This window comes from Xenopus tropicalis, chromosome 8 (assembly GCF_000004195.4).
Source record: "Xenopus tropicalis strain Nigerian chromosome 8, UCB_Xtro_10.0, whole genome shotgun sequence".
In the NCBI taxonomy this organism is placed as follows: Eukaryota; Metazoa; Chordata; class Amphibia; order Anura; family Pipidae; genus Xenopus; species Xenopus tropicalis.
This window is the reverse complement of record NC_030684.2, coordinates 71,200,197-71,219,868: the sequence shown is the minus strand read 5'-3', so window position 1 is coordinate 71,219,868 and position 19,672 is coordinate 71,200,197. Positions and strand designations below refer to the sequence as shown.

At 39.3% G+C, this 19,672-nt stretch overlaps 1 protein-coding gene across 1 annotated transcript; it reads left to right on the top strand.

Annotated features, from left to right (window-relative positions):
• The first annotated feature begins 4,043 nt into the window (after nucleotides 1-4,043).
• nkpd1 (NTPase KAP family P-loop domain containing 1) lies at nucleotides 4,044-19,253 on the top strand. Its single transcript, XM_004916970.4, has 4 exons — nucleotides 4,044-4,197; nucleotides 12,151-12,225; nucleotides 14,411-14,542; nucleotides 16,559-19,253. The coding sequence occupies exons 2-4, from the start codon at nucleotides 12,213-12,215 to the stop codon at nucleotides 18,592-18,594; spliced, it is 2,181 nt and encodes a 726-aa protein (XP_004917027.1). The 5' UTR covers nucleotides 4,044-4,197; nucleotides 12,151-12,212; the 3' UTR covers nucleotides 18,595-19,253.
• The last annotated feature ends 419 nt before the right edge of the window (nucleotides 19,254-19,672 follow it).

Here is a 19,672-nt window from a genome sequence, read left to right as displayed (position 1 = left end):
TTTGCCCTGGGAGAGCACAGAGTGCTAGAGAGGTGCTGTATAAATGTTTATTTGCAAAAAAAACCCCAAAAACCAATAAAAATATAAGTAAGAAAAAAAAAGAAGTGCTAGAGTTATCACACTCAGCAGAAAATACGCTACGTACTAATTTTGAAAGATCCCCGAAACGGCAAAAATGTTGTGCGGGCAAAAAAATTGTTGCCCGTGACTATTATTTTTTGAAGCATGTGTCAATTTTTGGACATGCGGGCAATTTTCGCATGGCAAATTTTTTTTATGCGTTTTGCCATTGGCGGATTGTTTTGCGAAACGCATGAAAAAATTTGCTGTGGAAAAATTCGCCACACGTCCAAAAATTTGCTGCTAATCCATGCCTGGCGAAACATTTCATCACTTGTAGCTGCATATAAATAGTCGCGTAAATGAACGCACGCCATGTTAGCCATAAACGCCAATACTTTCGTAAAATGACTGTATTAAAAATGACCATTTCCCTGCAAACTGGCGGCTGCGTCACTCTAGGGGAAACACATACTTGAATAAATAGCACTGCAAAGTCCATATTTTATTGGCAAAAGCTCATTTACTGTACTTTTCTATAATTATTATACCTAGTAATGTATTTTGTGCGACTAAAGATTTACCGCTATTGTACTGTATCATATCGCAACTAAATATTTACCACTATTGTACTGTATAATATCGCGACTAAATATTTACCGCTATAGTACTGTATAATATCGCGACTAACTATTTACCACTATTGTACTGTATATTTTGGCGACTAAATATTTACCACTATTGTACTGTATATTAGTAGCGAAATTCCATACATGCCAAGACTTTAGTAAAATTGAGTAAAAAGACACATACTTGAATAAATAACAATGTAAGTCCATATTTTATTGGCAAAAACTCATTTACTGTACTTTTCTATAATTTTTCGCCTGCCTGTAGTAGGTGTTAATTTTCGCATAGCCGAATGCGATATTTAGCGTGCCCAAGTGATAGTGAATCATGCGATCGTATTCTTTTCAGCGCGGAAATTAACGCATGCGCTAAAACTAGCGCGAAAAATACCGCATGCAAAAATGGCGACTTAACGCACGTGATAATACTATGGTGAATCGCGCGCTAATTATCGCGACTTATTTAACGCAAAAAAGCATGCGAAAATTTTTATCGCACTTTAGTGAATCGGCCCCTATATTTCCATGAGGTTCTTGGTCACTCCCCATTATGCCCTGAGATCTGTACTAACATTTGTGAGCATTTTCAGGCATTTAAAATGCAGGTATTAATTTTAAGAGAAAACTATTAGAAGCAAAAATGTCATGCCAATGTAGAGGGGGTTTAAACCAGAAAACTGTTATGTCACTTGTCATCATGGAGTAACCCATGACAAACCAAATCAAAAACGTTTGCCTTCATTGTCCTGTTTGCAGCTGGTTGAGCAGTTATTCACTGACTGGTTGCTATGGGTTATTGCCCAGGTGCAGATTTACCGGTGTTCAGTGTTTAAAAACAATACACCAAGATGATGTTTTTTTTATAAAAACTCTCTGTTATATGATGTGATGCCTCCCCCAGCTGGTGACAGATAGTTCTGCAATAAGTCTGCAATAGAAGGATCAGACATTTTAAAGGAGAAGAAAAGGTAAAAGTCACTGGGGGTGCCAAATGTTAGGCACCCCCCAGTGATTGTAGCTGCAATCTTATGGTTTAATCACTGGAAATTCAGCTCTTGAACTTACCAGAAGCAATTTTTTGTCACCCCGGTTACTTGTGGGGTGCTGCCACCTGAGACAAGGCTTTTACCTAGCCTCATGGCAAGAACATCCCTGTGTCTAACTATAGATGCAGCAGACCCAGCAGACCCCAGGGGCCTAATTAAGGATCAGTTTAATTATACATTTGTAAAAGAACTTCTGAAAATGTGGGGGGGCTAAATTACATTTGCTCTTGGGCCAAGTAACATCTACCTTATCAATATTGCTTGAGACGCTACACTACAATTACTGAGTGCAAGTGTGATTTTATTTTAGGGGAGAAGAGAACATTGTCACTCCCAACAATTTTTATTTACAGACCCAAAGGTAGGGTTTACGATTATCATTAAGTTGGATGATTTCTGGGGTGTCTCAGAATCAAAATGAGTAGTACTTATTTAAACATACATTTGGTCCTTGCCTGCAGCACACTAGGGGCAAAGGAGGGAATTAAAATAGTGGGCATAGGCGCTATCGTTAAGAGGACCGCATCAACGAGCTGATGCGGTCCCGATTCAATGGATAATCAAACCTTCTCGATCGAGATCTGGCCAATTTTTGGCTCCTTCTGAAAGCTCAGAATCAGGCACATTGACACAACCGTAACTTTTGGCTATTAGAGACTAATGACAAGCTCTGCCAGTGTGTTTGGCTGCTCCTCTGCTGGCATTATATCCCATGTGCTATGAGTCTAAAATAAACAGTGACTCAGTAAGGCCACTAAAGGTATATTAATGAATGAATAAAAATAGTCAATGCTGGCCTTAGGGTAAATAGTGTCCTGTACCAAATACTAAGGTGGATGCCAATGAACAATCACAAAAGCAATTTACAAAGTAAAGTGGTTTATGTATCACTGCTTGAAAGCTGGTTTCAGAATCTTTTCAACTGAAATCATCATATTTTCAACTGAAATGTATCTAGGAAACATAATTGTAAACATATCAAGTTACAAAATTATCAGCATATTAGCCTGTGACATTCTTTAACATATTGCTAGTTTTAAAAAAGGACTGGATATCTACTGAACAAATCAAAATACAAAGCAACCCTGTTAATTTAATCTTAGCCTCTGACTCACAGGGACCATTTAAGTAACCCCACCTTAGTCATTCACCTTGTTCCATGTTAAAGTGATAGATTCTGGGACTTAAACTTCCCTCTGGTTTTCAGAGAATCTGTGAACCGAAAGCAGAACAATTTCAAGTCCCAGAGTCCATCATTTTGACATTTAACAAGGTGAGGGAGGGGATCAATGCCAGCGTAATGAGGATGAATACAATGTCTCAAGCTCTTAAAGGAACTCCAAAAATAACTTCTAGCGGGAATTTTATAGTAGTCATAATTATTGAGCAATCTCCCTTCTCCTTAATATCCCTGACTTCTTATTTCACTTCCTGCTACTACATCCTGGGGCTTGATGTAACCAACTAGTTTCACCAAATATGTGTACAAAAAGCAAAATACATAATTTCCTTATAGAATGGCTGGATACTATTCACACCTCCTAGGTCACCCACTGTCACCCCCAGTAATATTATTATCATTCCTTTCTTTAGTGAAACAAAGAGGCAGGGTCACCATGCCCTACAACAGGGCTATCCAACTGGAGGACAGCAACCTCGATGTGGCTCTCCCAGTGTCAGGCTAAGTCGGCCGGGCGCCCTAGGCAAATTGGTTGGCTTGGCCCCCCATGTCAACGCATGCTTGCGCAAGCAAGCGCGCAATGGGCGCACACAGGGTGGCGGGGTTGCCGGGGCCGCTGGCAGGGGTACTGCAGTGGGGAAAAAGGGCCGGAACTATTGGTAGGTGAAAAAAGAGGTAGTTGCCTGGCACCCCTCCACCGTTGCGCCATAGGCAGGTGCCTCATATGCCTATCCCTAATTATGGCCCTGGGCTCTCCAAAGGATTTTTATGGCCTCCAGTCTGCTCAAAGGCTCCATAGACTTGACTATATGACATTGTCATTTTAATTATATCCAACCTTCCAACATGCTATATGAGATATAATTGGCCCACTACATGCAATAAGTTGAACAGCACTGTCCTACATTATACGGTAACATGACATATCTGCAACATTATATAAAGTCAGTAGTCTTGAAAAAATATATTATATCACTAATGTACCGTAATCTACCGTAAGAAACCCTCAAGCACAGTGGGTGTCAGGGCAGGACAAACCTGCTTAACCGCTTCCAGATATTACTAAAGATTTGAGCAAGTCATAGGGTGGAGATATATTAAAAGATGGGCATGGCTCTGCTATGTGTTGTCATTTGTGGAAGACACACACAGTTTGGAAGGAAGACTGACAGGCTTTGGATGGCAGACTGGCATTCACCTTCTCTTCACATAGGTTGGCAGCGTCAGTAAGTAAGCTCCAGTGACACATACAGAACGAACATTGCTGAACATAATTTAGTTGGTAAGCAGTCCAGTTTATAGCTTATCTGTCTTGGGCCTTGTAAGTTCCTTTACATGCTTGATTCAATTTATGTAATATCATCTGATCTATATAAAATGGGTTGCCATAGAGTGTGTAAATGCTAGGGTGGGGGGCTTTTTCGGTCACTTAAAGAGGCTAATCTAATACTCCAAATCATCTTTAGTCAAGGTAAGTCTATTTTTGTTGACTATATTGTATATATTTAATAACCTATATGCTTGACCTTTGGTATGATTCAATAGCAATTTGTTAATTAGGATAGAACCTCCATCCCAAAAGTTAGATTTGTTGATTTGACCATGTGACTGTTCAAATAATATATATAAATAAATATTTATATACAACCCATTTGGTTCAAGCAAAATCGGTGTCAGCAATCATTACTTTATTAAATTATTTTCAAATGTATCCTTATGAAAATCAAAACGATTGGGGATTATGTATCCTAACCTTACCCTGTATATATGCTAATAGGTTTTCGCAAAACGAATTGTTGGGCATTGCCATATGGGATGTAAGTAGTTTGCTTCTGGGGCATTAAACTTAGGGCACAGGGAGGATTCACGCCATGAAAATTAGGTAAAGGCGATTCATATGCAGCCTATGGATGAACTTGAATTGGATTAGTCTCTGGCCAACACCAGATAGTAATGGCTTTATTAGTTGCTTCATCCCAGTCATCTCCAGGAAGTCCCTTTGCCAAGTTGTATAAGTGGCATTAGATGGGGATTTAGTAGTTGAAAGCCAGCATGAAAATAATAATAAGATTTTTGGAGGAGGCACCTTGCAGGGTGAGTTATATACTGGTGTATATAAGAGATATTGTGGTCCCTTGGAACTGTGCCTTAGGCAGGGGTAGAAATAAAAAGGAAGCAGACCCTGTGGTTGCAGTGGGAAAGAGTGTAAAGGGCCCAGTGAGGTTATAATTAATTAAAATTTTAATTTATCTTAGTATAGAAATTCAACTGTCCAGTATTTTTGGGTCCTAAATCAAATTTGCTGTTCCCCAAGTAACAATTAGTTGAGCCATGAGTTTGGCCCTGGCAAATCTTCAGGGTTAGTTTGCCCAGAGGAGGGTTGTTTGTACCATTCATGATTTAGAAAGAAAAATCATTTTTAGGAAATTAATTCTACTACAAACAGACAGAGGTAGTTTTGCCCATATCAATAGTTTCTCCTTCATGTTTTGAAGTATGAAGTATAGATTGCTAGGTAGGTTCCTATGGATAATAAATCCTAAATATTAAACTGATCCACCCAGGTGTCTACAGGGAATACACTACATTTTTCCCAATTGATAATCATATCAGAAAAAAAAACTTCTGAAGTGTTCTGCTATCTGAAACAGTTTAAAGGGATTTGCCTGAGGTATCTAGATAGAGAAGGACATGCTCTTTGTATAATGATATGCATTCTTCAATGCATATCATATTTGGATGTCGAGGAGCTCTATAGGTAGGACAAAATGGAGAGGTGAGATGGGCACCCTTGAGCGCCCCTAGAATTTCTGGTTCTGGTTTGAGGTATCCATTGGATCTAACTTTCACCGAGGATGATCTGTACAGTAAACTCACCCATTCTATGAATTGTGCACCCCAGCAAAATTTGTGCAAAATCTTCCAGGTAGGGCCATTCCACAGACACAGGCTGTCTACCGAGACTGGAGCACAAGAGCTTCTCTTTGTATGACCAGTGTGTAAATTCACATAACCTGATTTTAAACTTTCCCTCATTTTACACATTTTTGTGGCCCCACCATTATATAATGCAAAATGCATTTCCCTGATTTTACATTTTCAAGGATTTTTAACAATTTTTCTGGTCCCCTGAGAAATGTAAAATTGGGCTTCTACTGTTTTAGTATACAACCGGCAGATATTTATCTTGGTAGATCTGTTTTATTCTTAGCTTCTATAACATGCAATCTATAACTATTATAGATAATATAAATATTACTAATATTTTATTACAATATCTATCCAACAAGTCAGACAAGATCCAAACACATTAGAGAATGATGTAAGTATCAGTGTGGAAATGTCATAGGATTTGTCTGGAATTTACTGAAATAACAATAACATTACAAACCAGTTAAGTACTACTGTAGACATGTGCAAGGGCATAAAATGAGATACAAAACTTAATGAGAAAATAAGAGCAACTGTATTAACAATTAGAAGGTTTCAGGTGAAGGGTAAATTACTAAGCAAGTTAGAGGTGCAGTTGTACGGATTCCTGTTCCTGCTACCCTGAACAGTGTGCCTTTCTTGCTCCTACCACAGCTCCAGATACTGCTTCAACTAATTATATTCTAGTTCTAATAGTTTCTAGGACTATTTAGGTACTAAGAGCCACAGCCTAGCTAGCAGCTGTGTTTCTGGGAGTCTCACAGACCCCTTCAGGGCCAAAAGAGAAAATTCTTGTGTGTGGATGCTGAGAATAAAGTGTGGTCTGCCAAAATAAGCACTAAACACTGACTAATGGCTGACTGTATCATAGCGTGCTTTGGGCTTCCACCTGATATTTTTATAGTGATCTGTACATAACAATCAGGTTATCTTTTATTATTCTTTAGTTAACCATCTGTGGCTTTATTATTGATTTTATGTGGTTTCCCACAGTAAACCTGCAGCAGGAAATAGTAAAAATAACCACCTAAAGATATATTTTAGATGTTATTACTGGAAATGTAATGCTTCCTACTGTCAGGGGTTGGGTAGCTGAGACCAGCTTTCTGGGGGTAAAGCAGCCCATGGTACAATCAAAACTCATGAGAGTGTAGTATCTTTCAGGCAAATTACTTTTGCTTGGAAAAAAATATAACAAAATAAACAGTTCAAAATAAAATCCTTGCTAACTAACACAGGTCAGTTGCCTTAACTAACCAGGAGCAGGCCTACCACCTTTCTCCCACACAGAGAAAAGAAAAACAAAGTTCCAACCTTGTAGTGATTTCAAGCCTATAGTGAGCTCACACAGACAGCTTACCTGTGTCTTTCCCGCACACTGGAGCTTTCTATTTTGGCCTAAGTTGCCACTCTGTTAGGAACCTGGGACATATATAAGCCCCATCCTGGACTTTCCCATGTATCCTGATAGTGACCTTACCACACTACATTACCTAAAAATGTAGGCCACAGGCTGAGGAAGAAGCACATACAGGACAAAACACTGTGGGTTTTTGAGTCATTATCAAACCACAGATATTTTAGTGAAGAATCATAACAGATAATAAGGCTGGTATATACAATTAAAATACAATACTAAACAAATGAATATAGGCAGGTTAAATCTTTTTGTACATAAGGTTTATGAAACATAGAGGCAGATTTATTCAAATTCATATTTGTGAATTTTAGTAACAGGGAAAGGACTGCAAACAAAAAAAAATGCCCAGGATAGTTTCCATTGACTTCTACATAACTTTGCAAACTTTTTACATTTGTTTTTTTTTTTGCAGTTTTGATGCATAATGAATAGCAAAAAAATCATGTTTTTTAAGGTAAATCTTTTGTTGTTATTAGCACAAAAATATATGAATCACAGATAAAAAACTATAATTGATAAATCTGAACCATAGTGATTATAAATAATTCAACTGGAGTCATTCTTGTGGTGTTTATACAAATGACCTGTGTTCAAGACTTATGCTGAGAATATCACATAGTCTTTTTATACTGCTATTAGTGTTAGAGTATTAGTAAAGTTCCTGCTTGAGCATAATGGCTGACTAAAGCTGTTAATAAATCACTGTTACACCATACCACTCACCAAAGCATAACAATTCTGCTACCCTTCCTGTCCGTCACATACCCACCTACCAGCCTCTACCTCCTTCATCCTTAATACATACTAGAGTGAAGGGCACGCATCTGCCACATGAAAAACCTCTTGCCAGGACTGTTTTTTAGTGATGGTGTGACTACAGCAAAACAGCCTTTTGGACAAATTATTGATATAATTAGGGATGCACAGAATCCAGGATTTGGATCGGGGAAATCCAAGTGCCTAGCCAAACCAAATCCTTAAAATCATGTGACTTTTCATCACATAAACACAGACATTGAAAATTTTATTTACTGCAAGTATGGTTGTCTTTAACCCCTTTGGATTTGGTTCTGACGAATCCTCCATACACGATTCGTGGTTCAGTGAAATCCCAACTAATCACCCTTAAAGGAGAATGCAAGTCAAAATGTAAAAAGCATACTGCCCAATAGTCCTCCTATTGTTTAGTAAAAACGCCACACTTTTGGCTCACCTAATCAAATATTTACTCAGTCACACTTACTTCACATTTTCTAGAGCAGGCAGCCATCTCTAAAAAGGTATTCTCCCTTCCTTTCCCTCCTTGCTTCATACTGCACATGTGTTTCATTCCCTCTCCCCCTCCCCTCTGTCAGATCCGCTTCTGATTGGCTGGTGGGCATGTGTAGCTCAGAACAGGAGACAGGATCAAGTTACACACATGCTCAGAGAATAGGAAGGCTGCCGCTGGCACCTACAGGAAGGACAGAGAGATTTCAGTGATGTCACTGTAGGCTTCACACTGCTGTAGGCTGCCAGGACCATATCTCAGAGAAGCAAGCAGGGATCTGGGAATTTAGATATGCAGTAAGTACATAAAAAGAATGCCTTTAGACTTACTTTTAATTTATATTAACCTTTCCTTGTCCTTTAAGTAATTGTTCAACTACAGCTGCCAGTAACTCTGACCATAGTCTGGGCAACATTAGTATAAACTGTTTCTTCATCTTGCCCTACTGTACCACTGTCAGTCATTTGCTACAGAACTGCTGAGTTACACTAGTCATAGTTAAAAGGTAAATTTGTGCAGCTTTATTTAGCTTTGCTACACTACATTCCCGCAATTCCTGCTCCAGAGGGGACCTATATGTGCTTGGACCCCCATTAAGGAGACATGTAGCATAACTAAAAATCCTTCAAATCTTGAAGGCAATAATCAATATCATCTGGTGCTGGTTCAGTCTGGGCTAAAACAAAATGATATATTTTCTTTTTTAGAATGACCCTTTATTGGAGCACCCCATAGATCTTCTATGGTCCCTGTCCCTATTTCAAATGAGGGGTTGGGTGTCTCCTTACGGTCCCTGCCAAAAGCACAGTAGGGGATAGCCAATCACAGCCCTGCATTCACACCAGCTAACACAGGCTGTTGTTCTCTATCAGGTCAGAGTAGCTGCTGATTGGTTCCTATCAAACAGTGCACCCCCCCCCCCCCCCCATTTGGAGCTGGAGTGAGTGTGCTGATTGCCCATCTGCACACCCTGGGAATTGAGGCAGCAGAAAGTGAAACAGATGGGTGGGACTCGTAGGTTTTTGGTTTTTTTTTAAGATATTTTCAATTAATTCCTTCTTTTTTTAGAGGAGTATAATGCACTTGCACATTATTGTTTTGATTGCATGTGGCAAAGAGGACACAAATCTTTTGAGAGCACAGACAACTTCCATTTTAGGATGAAAGGAGTTACAGTATATAAGTGGTAAATCTGGAAAGCTTTTGTTCAAATCCTTCTCTGCAGCAGATTAAATTAGGAGAAACCTCCCTGCCCACAAAATTGCAGTGATTTAATAATCTTAAATGCCTTTTCCTGGTAGTCATCCAATGGATTTTTAACTTCACTAGTGAATCACTCAATGGGAATTTCATTACTTCACTGTACTTTTATCCAGAAAATTAGTGATAAAAATAACAAGAATTTGTCACATACCACTTCCTGTAGTTTGTACTGATAATAAATATTCACTTTGTAAATGGCACGGAGTGTGGCTGCCACCAGAGAATGTGGCCATTTTCATTAATATCGTTGTTCGCCGGTTCATTATTAATATAGGTATGGGACCTCAGATTTTCCAAACAAGGTATCTTTCTGTTATTTGAATCAATATAATGTATGGTGGTGGTTTACCTTACCTCATTTCAGCTCCAAATGAAGGGGGGGTCATAGACCACTGCCAAAAAAAAAATATATCCGAGGCTACAATTTTACTGTTTTTGTCAAAATAATTACATCGCAAATTTCAGATTTCTCAGAATATCAGTATCTACATCATACTAAAAATTAATTTTAAGGTGAACTACCCCATTAAAGGAGAAGGAAATATAAAAACTACGTAAGCTTTATCGGAAAGGTATATGTAAATACAACCATAAGCACTTGCAGAAATGCTGCATTGAGTCCTCTATCAAAAGAAACACAGGATTTCTTGTCTCCTTTTATGTAAACATGTTCTTCGGTATCAGACTTTCTCTTTAGATCTCCTTCAGGTTTGGGGTATGAGGGACTCTCTCCCCCTCCCATAAGAATTTATAAGTATTCACTCCCCCCAATAAGAATGAGTAATCTGAGCTATAATGGCTAGAGCTGCAGCAGGAAGCTTTGGAGACCACACTAAAATGGCAACTGCTATCTTAAAAGAAGGGAGCTTCTAGGACTGTTTACTCAGGTATGGTAAAGCTTTCTGCAGAATAAATATGGTGTTCCAGGTGGCACTAATGTGGGGAATCTATTGGCAATAAAATGCCAAAATGCCTTTCCTTTTCATTTCAGGTTACTTACATTATAAACACTAAATATAACACTCAGGGGCCCATTTACTAAAATTTGTATTTTGTTCATTTTTACAAATCGTAATTTTAGTGCTAAAAATTGTGGATTACACTAATTACTCTAAACAATGAAAAAAAAACATAATTTATTAAGTGTAAAAAAACACAAAAACATTAATACAAACTGCACCATTTAAAAGCCAATTGGAGCTGTACTTTTTTCAATTGAAAAGTCACTCTTTGCTTTGTGGTTTTAGAGATTTGGGGGTTTATCGATGCTTTCCTTTCTACAAAAATTCTTACAAAAACGAGAATTTGAGAGTTGTAGTATTCTTGTTAGGATTTTTTCTGCAGGTTTTTTGTTCATGCTTTTTATATTAGGCTATTATAATAAAATACTTGGCATTCATGGTTTTAGTGAGAATGAGTCATTTTGTGGTTTCAAAAACCACTAAAACCATTAAGATCAGTAAGTTGATAAAAAGGCCTCCCCGACTTATTTTGTTTTTCCATCAACATACATTTACACCTGCTAGGTTACTGTTTTACTGTTATTATTATTAAGAAATTAAGAATTGTTTGCTTAAAAAAAAATCTATCAAAAATGGCATTCATGTATTTTAAAGCTTTCAAAACCTTTTGCATTAGGCCTAACCTACACGGAAGATTTAGTAGGATGGTGTTGGAACAACAGGTTGCGTTCTACAAGTCAGATATAGAAGCTTGAGTTAAAAACAGTGGTATTATTAGTGAAGAAGCAGATCCTGCAGGTTTGGGGGGCAGGGGACAGGGGGCCTGGACCGCGGGGTCTGCTTTCTTTATAGCCTTAAAAAAAGTGCGCCGCAGCTGCACTGTGAGTGGGGGGGAGCTGTGGAGCCAGGAACTCAAGAGGAAGGCAGCGAGGGTGGAGGGGTTGCAGGTAGCAGTTAAAGTGCGGTGGAGGTACCCCTCCATCTAGGTATACAGCTGGTTAAGAAATAATGGGACTGATAGAAAAATCTGATGTGTAAACTTCATGGAAGCTTTGCTTTGACTGAACACTCCTGTGGGAAGGGAAGGCTGTATGCTGTGTCTGCATCTGACAAGATAAAATCTAATGGCATCTGAAAGACTTTTTTCTCATTGAAATATATTGACCATCAAATGTAAGCTAAATACACCATCTGACTTATCTGATCTGACTTGAATTCCAGCTGTGGGGGGTAATCTCATATTGTTGCGGGTCACCTCACATACCCTCAGCGTGCTCCCTGTGACATTGGACATCTGAATGGTCACAATAACTTCTAAAAGTCTTTCAAAGTTTTTTCACATTATGCCATATATGATATATTAACATCTATTTACTTTTTGCATTTCAGCAATGAAAATATATCATCAAAACTAACAGTATTAGTGCTGTCTGAAACAACTGTGGTTCACAATGCTTTCAAAAGGTATTTTTTTTTTATTATTGTCTTATGTTGTCATCTATCAGTTTAATTGGTAAAACCTATTTCACTCCTCCTTATCTATGCTTCTATAGTTTAAATAAATAACCTGTTGTGTAGCCATGGAGGCAGCCACTCAAAAGGATAAAAGGCAGATTAGTAAAATTCAATGGTATTTTATATTTGTCTGCTATGTAACCTGTGCCTTTTCTCCTTTTTTCCAGCTTAAAACCACTGCTCCTGTGGCTACACAGCAGCTTAATTATATACAATAGTAGTCTTTCTGAAGCAAACACACCAGTTATACCAGTACTGGACATTATATTTTAATTACTTTAAAGGAGACAGAAAGGTAAAAACTAAGTAAGCTTTATCAGAAAGGTAAATACAGCCATAAGCACTCACAGAAATGCTGCACTGACTTCTCTGTCAAAAGATTTCTTGTGTCTGTTTTCCTGAGCCAGAGACACGCAGCTCTCTCCTCTCTCCCCTCTCCTGCTCCCCCCTCCCTCAAGAATGCTAAGAACTCACTCCCCCCTTAGGAATGTGTGATCTGGGCCAATCAGCAGGAAGCTTCCTCATAGTCTAACTAACTGAGCATGTACACACTCTTGGTGCAGGAGTGAGGCATTATGGGAACTTTCTTTACACAATTTAGCGTTTTTTCTTCCTGTTTGGCTTCTGATCATCTGAACGGGAGAAATACGGGGAGACTTAAGGGCACTATTGAGAGAACTGAAGCTTGAGATTAACTCTTTATTAGCCTTTCCTTCTCCTTTAAAACACCTTCATTTTTTAGTGTTACGGTTCCTTTAAAGCTATTCTGACTAAAGGGTACAAATTGCAAGGCATTTTCATATAATGCAATACACAAACCTAATATAAAGGAATTCTTTCATACCATTCATTCAGCATCAATGGGTTTCAAGAAGGTCATTTGATGTGGTGGCCATGGCAATGCAGTGAACCACAAGCATGAATTTAAAGAACATATAGATCAATACACCTTATAATAACTCTCTTCCACAGTTATATGAAGTGCCTTACCCACTTAAAAATATGCTAAGTGATCATTGATCTTATTCACCTTGTTATCACCGCTTCCATATGCCCAATGATAAATTCAGCAAGTTTTCAGATTTTAGGACAGCTGACCTAAGGTTTGGCTTGCTTGCCACTATATTATCTACTACAGCAGTGCTGTCCAACTTCTGTGCTACCAAGGGCCAGAATTTTTCTGGGCCAATAATGGAAGCCTGTTTTGACCACTCCCCTTCTGTTAAACCACTCCCACTTCAAACCAAACCCATGTTATCACAAGGCCATACCCATACTAATGGTGGTAACGCAGCAAAAACTTTCCAAATGCTAACAAATTCCCAGAACAAACCCCTGCCAGTTTCACCTTCTAGAGGCAGCACAGAGCAGGCAGAGTATGGCACACACAGGCAGGGTAGGGAGAGTATGGCACACACAGGCAGCACAGGGCAGGCAGAGTATGGCACACAAAGGCAGCACAGGGCAGGCAGAGTATGGCACACACAGGCAGGGTAGGGTAGGGAGAGTATGAAACACATTGGCAGCATAGGGCAGGCAGAGTATGCCAGTATTCTACCTCCCCTCTGCTGCCTATGTGTGCCTTACAGAGGTGTGTCAGAGGTGTGAACAGGTGAACTCTGCCTGCCCTATGCTGTCAATGTGCCATACTCTTCCTGCCCTATGCTGCCTGTGTTTGCCATACTCTGCCTGTCCTGTTCTGCCTGTGGAGGGTGAAACTGGCAGGGGTTTGTTCTCGGAGTTTGTTAGGTGGTGTTTGATGTCAGAGGTGTGAACAGGTGAACAATGTGGGGGTTTACAGTCTGAGCTTGAGGTGTAAACAAAGCAGGGGGGTGAACAATGCAGGGATTAAAATGTGTGAACAATACATGGGATTACATGTTTGAACAATGCAGGGGGCCTGAATCTGAGGCGTGAGACAGTTAATCTCAGTACTGAATACCATTTAAAGTTTACACATAGGTTAACAGTAACAGCAGCCAGACAGGTGGGGGGTGGGCACACAGAGGGGGGCCGCGGGCTGCATGTGGCCTGTGGCCCACCACTTGGACAGCCCTGTACTAAGTATTATTTTTTCATTCAACCAGGGAAGCCGTAGTCTTCTGTGTAACCATGTTGTCCTGTTTTACTGCAGGTAAACTGGGAGAAGATGATATCTACTGTGCCTGCCTCTCCAAGTCATTATGCCAAATCTCCACACCTGTGACAGTTGGTTTATATGCCCCATTTGGAAGTCGAGTTTACATGCTTCTGGATCGAATAACTAGTAAGTTTGCTAACTTAAACATAATAGAATGTAAGAATGTAAGTCTTTTGCTTTGAGAAATTTAGGGGATGGGGAACAGAATTCTGAGGGGTTCCATTACCAAAAGAGTTAGCTGTGTGCTTTTATATAGCTCATAGAGCTCTAAAGTGGCTTCTGACATTTTGGGCTAGAATGCGTATTATCTCTTAGAACAGGGGTGGGCAAACTTTTTGGCTCACGGGCCACATTTACTCACCCCCGGGCCGGACTGGGCCAGGGCGGGCAGGGCCAGGCCAGCGTTACGCCCCCTTCGTCTCTTTAATTCCGGCCCGCCAATGACACCAAGTCTCGTGTGATGAAATTTGGCGTCGTCGGCGGGCTGGATGTGGCCCGCGGGCCGTAGTTTGCCCACCCCTGTCTTAGACCCATTGCTATATAAAGGCTAGATGTTACTTCCTGACATCACCGAGAGACAAATATATTGATAAATGAATTGAATATTTTACTCTTTTACTGTCAGCTAATTTTCCACAATGCAGTTACTAGGGATGCACCGAATCCAGGATTCAGTTCAGGATTGAGCCAAGATTCTGCCTTTTTAGCAGGATTTGGATTCGGCCGAATCCTGGCTGAACCAAAATCCGAATCCTTAGTATCACGTGTTAAATTTTTTTCACCACATGAAAAGCACGCGGTTCTCTTTAACCCTTCCATTACGTTATTTGCATATTAAAATTGGGATTTGGGTTTGGTTTTGGTTAGGTATTCAGCCAAATCTTTCATGTAGGATACGGGGTTCAGCTGAATCCCAAAATAGTGAGTTTGGTGCACCCCTAACAGTTACTAACTGTTAAGAAATACCTGAATATTTAGCACTTTTTCAATTTAGGGGCATTTTTGTGGGGGGCAATGGCTAGGTTACCTAGGAAAGCCTAACACCAATTCCAAATATTGAACTAAACTCAGTTTCCGCAAACACGGCACACCGTCTGCGTTTTATTTGTTGTAATCAGTAAGAAGAGCCCAGAATGTCATACATTTTTGGAAAGTACACATTCTGGCAAATCCAAAATGGGTAAATATGTCTTTCTACTTCATACTATTAGACTGCAAAGCTATGCTAAAACACAAGAAACAAACAACAATGCAGGGATTAAATGCAATAAAGTCTCTTAAAATAAAATACCTCTATGCAAATGAAATAAAAATAACAATCTAATCCAGAAGCATGATTATCTGGATTGCTGATCCACTAGATGAAATGGTAAAATGAATAAATAGTAATAAAAATGTAAAAAAAATGTGTATGTGTGTTTCTGTAAGTATATTGTAGGGAGGGGGTTGGTAGCAATTGATTTACACAGCTTAAAGTGCAGCAGCAGACTGGCAATATGTGAATTTTGGCAAATGCCAGAGCGGCTGCTGTAATATTCCAAAGACAGTCACTATTTATTGGGCTGGTGGGGGGCGGTGGGGGCCTCTGTGTACTTGAAATGCCAGGGCCTATTTTGAATCCCAATCTGGGCCTGAGTGTTGCATTCAAAGTTCCAAAGAACAGACACTAAACTGGACCATAGAAACCAGACAGATGCTAAAAATTTTAGTTGCGAAGCTGCTTGACAAAAAGCTAATTAATTAAAAAAAAAATCTCAAAAATAAAATATAAAACCAAAATGCAGTTTATTCCAGAATAGCACTGTCTACATCACATGAAAAGTTATTTTAAAGATACTAACCATTTAACAACAACCAAACAGAGATCTATGGTTGAATGGTAGTTGCTAAAAAAAAAAGCAAATTCTTTTATAAGGGTAAAAAAAGCTTAATACTTAAGACAAAATAAGGTCTAGGTTTACCCAGCATGGCTAAGTCACCTAGCTGAGATCTGAAAGAATAAAATACAGTATTACAACACAGATTTACAGTCAAGAGTTAAACAAAGACTAAAGTAACAATTCCAAACAATAAATATACTCCAATTCTTATTCTCCATTCTATTATGCTATTGTTATATTTATCCTTATCTATGTTTTGCAGAATGTATGAGGGAGGTGTCAATGTATGTAACAGAGAAGGAGGAGGCAACATCTGGACAGACTTCAAGAAAACCAGTGGGATGGGGCTTTATGTCCCTGCTCTGGCACCTCCTTTTCTACTGCCCTGTGATTACTGAACACCACCTGGAACGAAAAAGCATTGAATTTATTTTTGTCAACTTCAGCGCTTGGCAGTATGCCGGCAGTGACCGGCTTTGGGCTGGCTTGGTTACCACTCTCTGTGACCGTGTCCGGAAACATTTTGGTGCAATCCCACTCACTGTTTTTAAAGTCTTGGGCACTGCTCCAAGAAGGAGTCTAGAATCTGAAATTACAGAATGGAAGTTTAAGAAGTCCTTCTGCATTAAGCTTGTGATTGTTTTACTCCTACTCCTCATTGGGTTACTCCTTCTTATTGTGCCTGTGCATTCAGCATCCAATGGGGGAGATGACAAGGTCACCACTGTATTTGGGAGTCTTGCTACATTAGTATCTGGCTCAGGTATTATTATGACACTCTATAAATTGGTAAAGGGTGTCATAATAAGTCAAAAGCATAAAATTGAACGTCTGGTCAACAGTCAAAAGTTTAGTACCCAGATGGGCTTCATGAGTGAAGTAAAAAAAGAGGTAGAATTGATCACGCAAATGGTCCAGACCATGGAGATCTTTCAGAAACAAAAAATTCGTGTTGTTCTGCAGATCACTAGTCTGGAGCTCTGTGCTCCAGATAAAGTAGTAGGTGTGCTTGATGCTATGAACACGCTGTTGTCTGACCGAAGAGCACCATTTATTTCTATCTTAGTGGTTGATCCTAGCATCATTGTTACTTGCCTAGAAAATGCCAGCTCACTTAAAGGCATGGCAGACAATGGTTACATGTTCCTTAACCGTACAGTTACTTTGCCCTTTTCAGTGCCAGCTTTAGGTAAAAAGACTAAACTTCAGATCCTTAGAAAGGCTGTTCAGAGGACAGAAGACCTTATAGACTGGCCTTGCAGAAATGATGCGCTTCGAGTCACCAAAACAGGTATTGCTGAAACAGTTAAACTGCTTAAAGATGAACTAGCAGAGGAAGAAGAACCAGAGGTACAGACAAATTACTTTCAAACACTTCGCTGCATTCAGGAAACATTTTATGCACTATACAGTGAAAGGGAGGTTCTGCATGAATATATCCCTGATAGCATTTGCCAAATGAAACGGATTGTTAACACTATTCCAGTCATGGTTAACTTGATGATGCTATGCAAAGTCCCACTGGACAATCTATCACCCAAGTCTCTAGCTGCTTGGGTTGTACTTTGCAATCAGTGGCCTTGCCGCCTGAGTTGGATACTGCAGTGTTTAGAGGATGAGGAGCAGAGAAATTCCAAAGAATCATTCTGCAGCTGCTTATTATGGGATGTTTTTAAGAAGAACAGCAAGGAACTCTTTTCCTTAAAAACTGGTCTAAAAAACCTCTTAGACTTGGATGAAGACCCAGAAATTTTTCAAAAATTCTTGTCACAAGATTTTCCCTTTACTGCAGAGGAATCCAGAAGACTTATGAGGTTTACAGTTAATCTGGATTTTTCAATGAAGAATAAGATGGGACTTCTAAGAGGAATAAACAATCTTCAGAATGACTGGAAGGAGCTTGAGGTCAGAAAGGATGAGGCTGTACCAGAGGAAAATAGGGACAAAACACAAGCTGAGTGCAGTCAGTGCAGGGAAAGTGTCAACAAGGTTAGAGATGTAAATAAAAATGCTGAAGAATTTACATTGTGTAGGAGACAAGGTTGTAAAAAAATAAAGTGTACAAAAGATGGTAATGAAGAGCAAGAAGACTGCAGAACAGAAGTTCAGATAGACATGGTGGATGCATCACCTGAAAGAATACAGAAAAAAGAGGATGATTTAACTACACTGGAGTCACAGACAAGAGATGCCATTTTATGCATAGTAGAAGAGGAAGCTGGTTATGCATTGCAGGTTCAAAAGAGATGGAGTGTATTTCAAAGTACAGAAGAGTTCCAGAATGTCCAAAACATCTGAAAACCATTGCTTAAAGGAATCCAATGAACTGTAATACAATTTTTATTTGTATTGTCACAGGCATATCATAAGAATTGCAGGAAACACTGTGTGGCATTTAAAAAGGCACATTGAAATATAGATGGCGTTATGGGTATACAAGTTTATTAAAACAGCAGTAAGTAAAAGGAAAGCTCACACAAAGCAAAGAAAAGCCTTTCACTATGGAAAAGCAACATTTGTTTTTAAATAAGTATAGTGTAGATACATTTCAGTTTATGGGCTCTAGCCAAAATGGAGGCTATAGATCTGAGCACTAGAGCAGAACAGCCCCTCTAGCATTTGACTGACTAATGCCAGGCTGAGCCTGTCTGCCTTTCATATCCTCTACTTAGCCTTCATAATACTGGGTTATAAACCATATAGGGATGGTTTAACGAAGGGGCTGTGGCACCAGCCTGCTTAAAAAAATAGCCCTTAATTAAGACCTAACGGTGGAGCAAAGTACTAGAGCAAGAGTCCTCAAACTTTTTTGACATGGGGCCAGTTCATGGTCCCTCAGACTGTGGGGGGCCGGACTGTAGTATTGAAGATCCCTGTACTAGAGCAAATATAGATAACAAATATATTTATGCAAATTCGTTTTTGTTCTGGAAATAAAGATTTTTTTTTGTTCAGGATCTGTGTGTATGGAGAGTTTACTTTTAATGACATCTGGTTGGCAGATATCAATGACCCCATAAGTCAGATAGCATTTAAAGGGGAAGTAAACCTAAATTCCTACAATGCCTTGCATGTTTTGTGATTAACATATCTGTTAAAAATACAAAAATACAGAATGCAGATACATGCAAGGAATTGTGGGTCTATGCACCATGCTACATTTTTGAGCAATACACACCTGGCACTTGAGAGGACCAGTCACTTGGTAACTTTAAAAATGTGATCCCCTTCAACAAATAAGTGTTTGGAATCGCCTGACCAGTCCAGCCATTGACCTAAATCCATTCTCACACACATATTTACAAATTCAGGACAGCATCAGTTCCCAACTCCCAAACCTATGTTTCCTGCAGAAAGAAGGAGTTTATATGAAGAT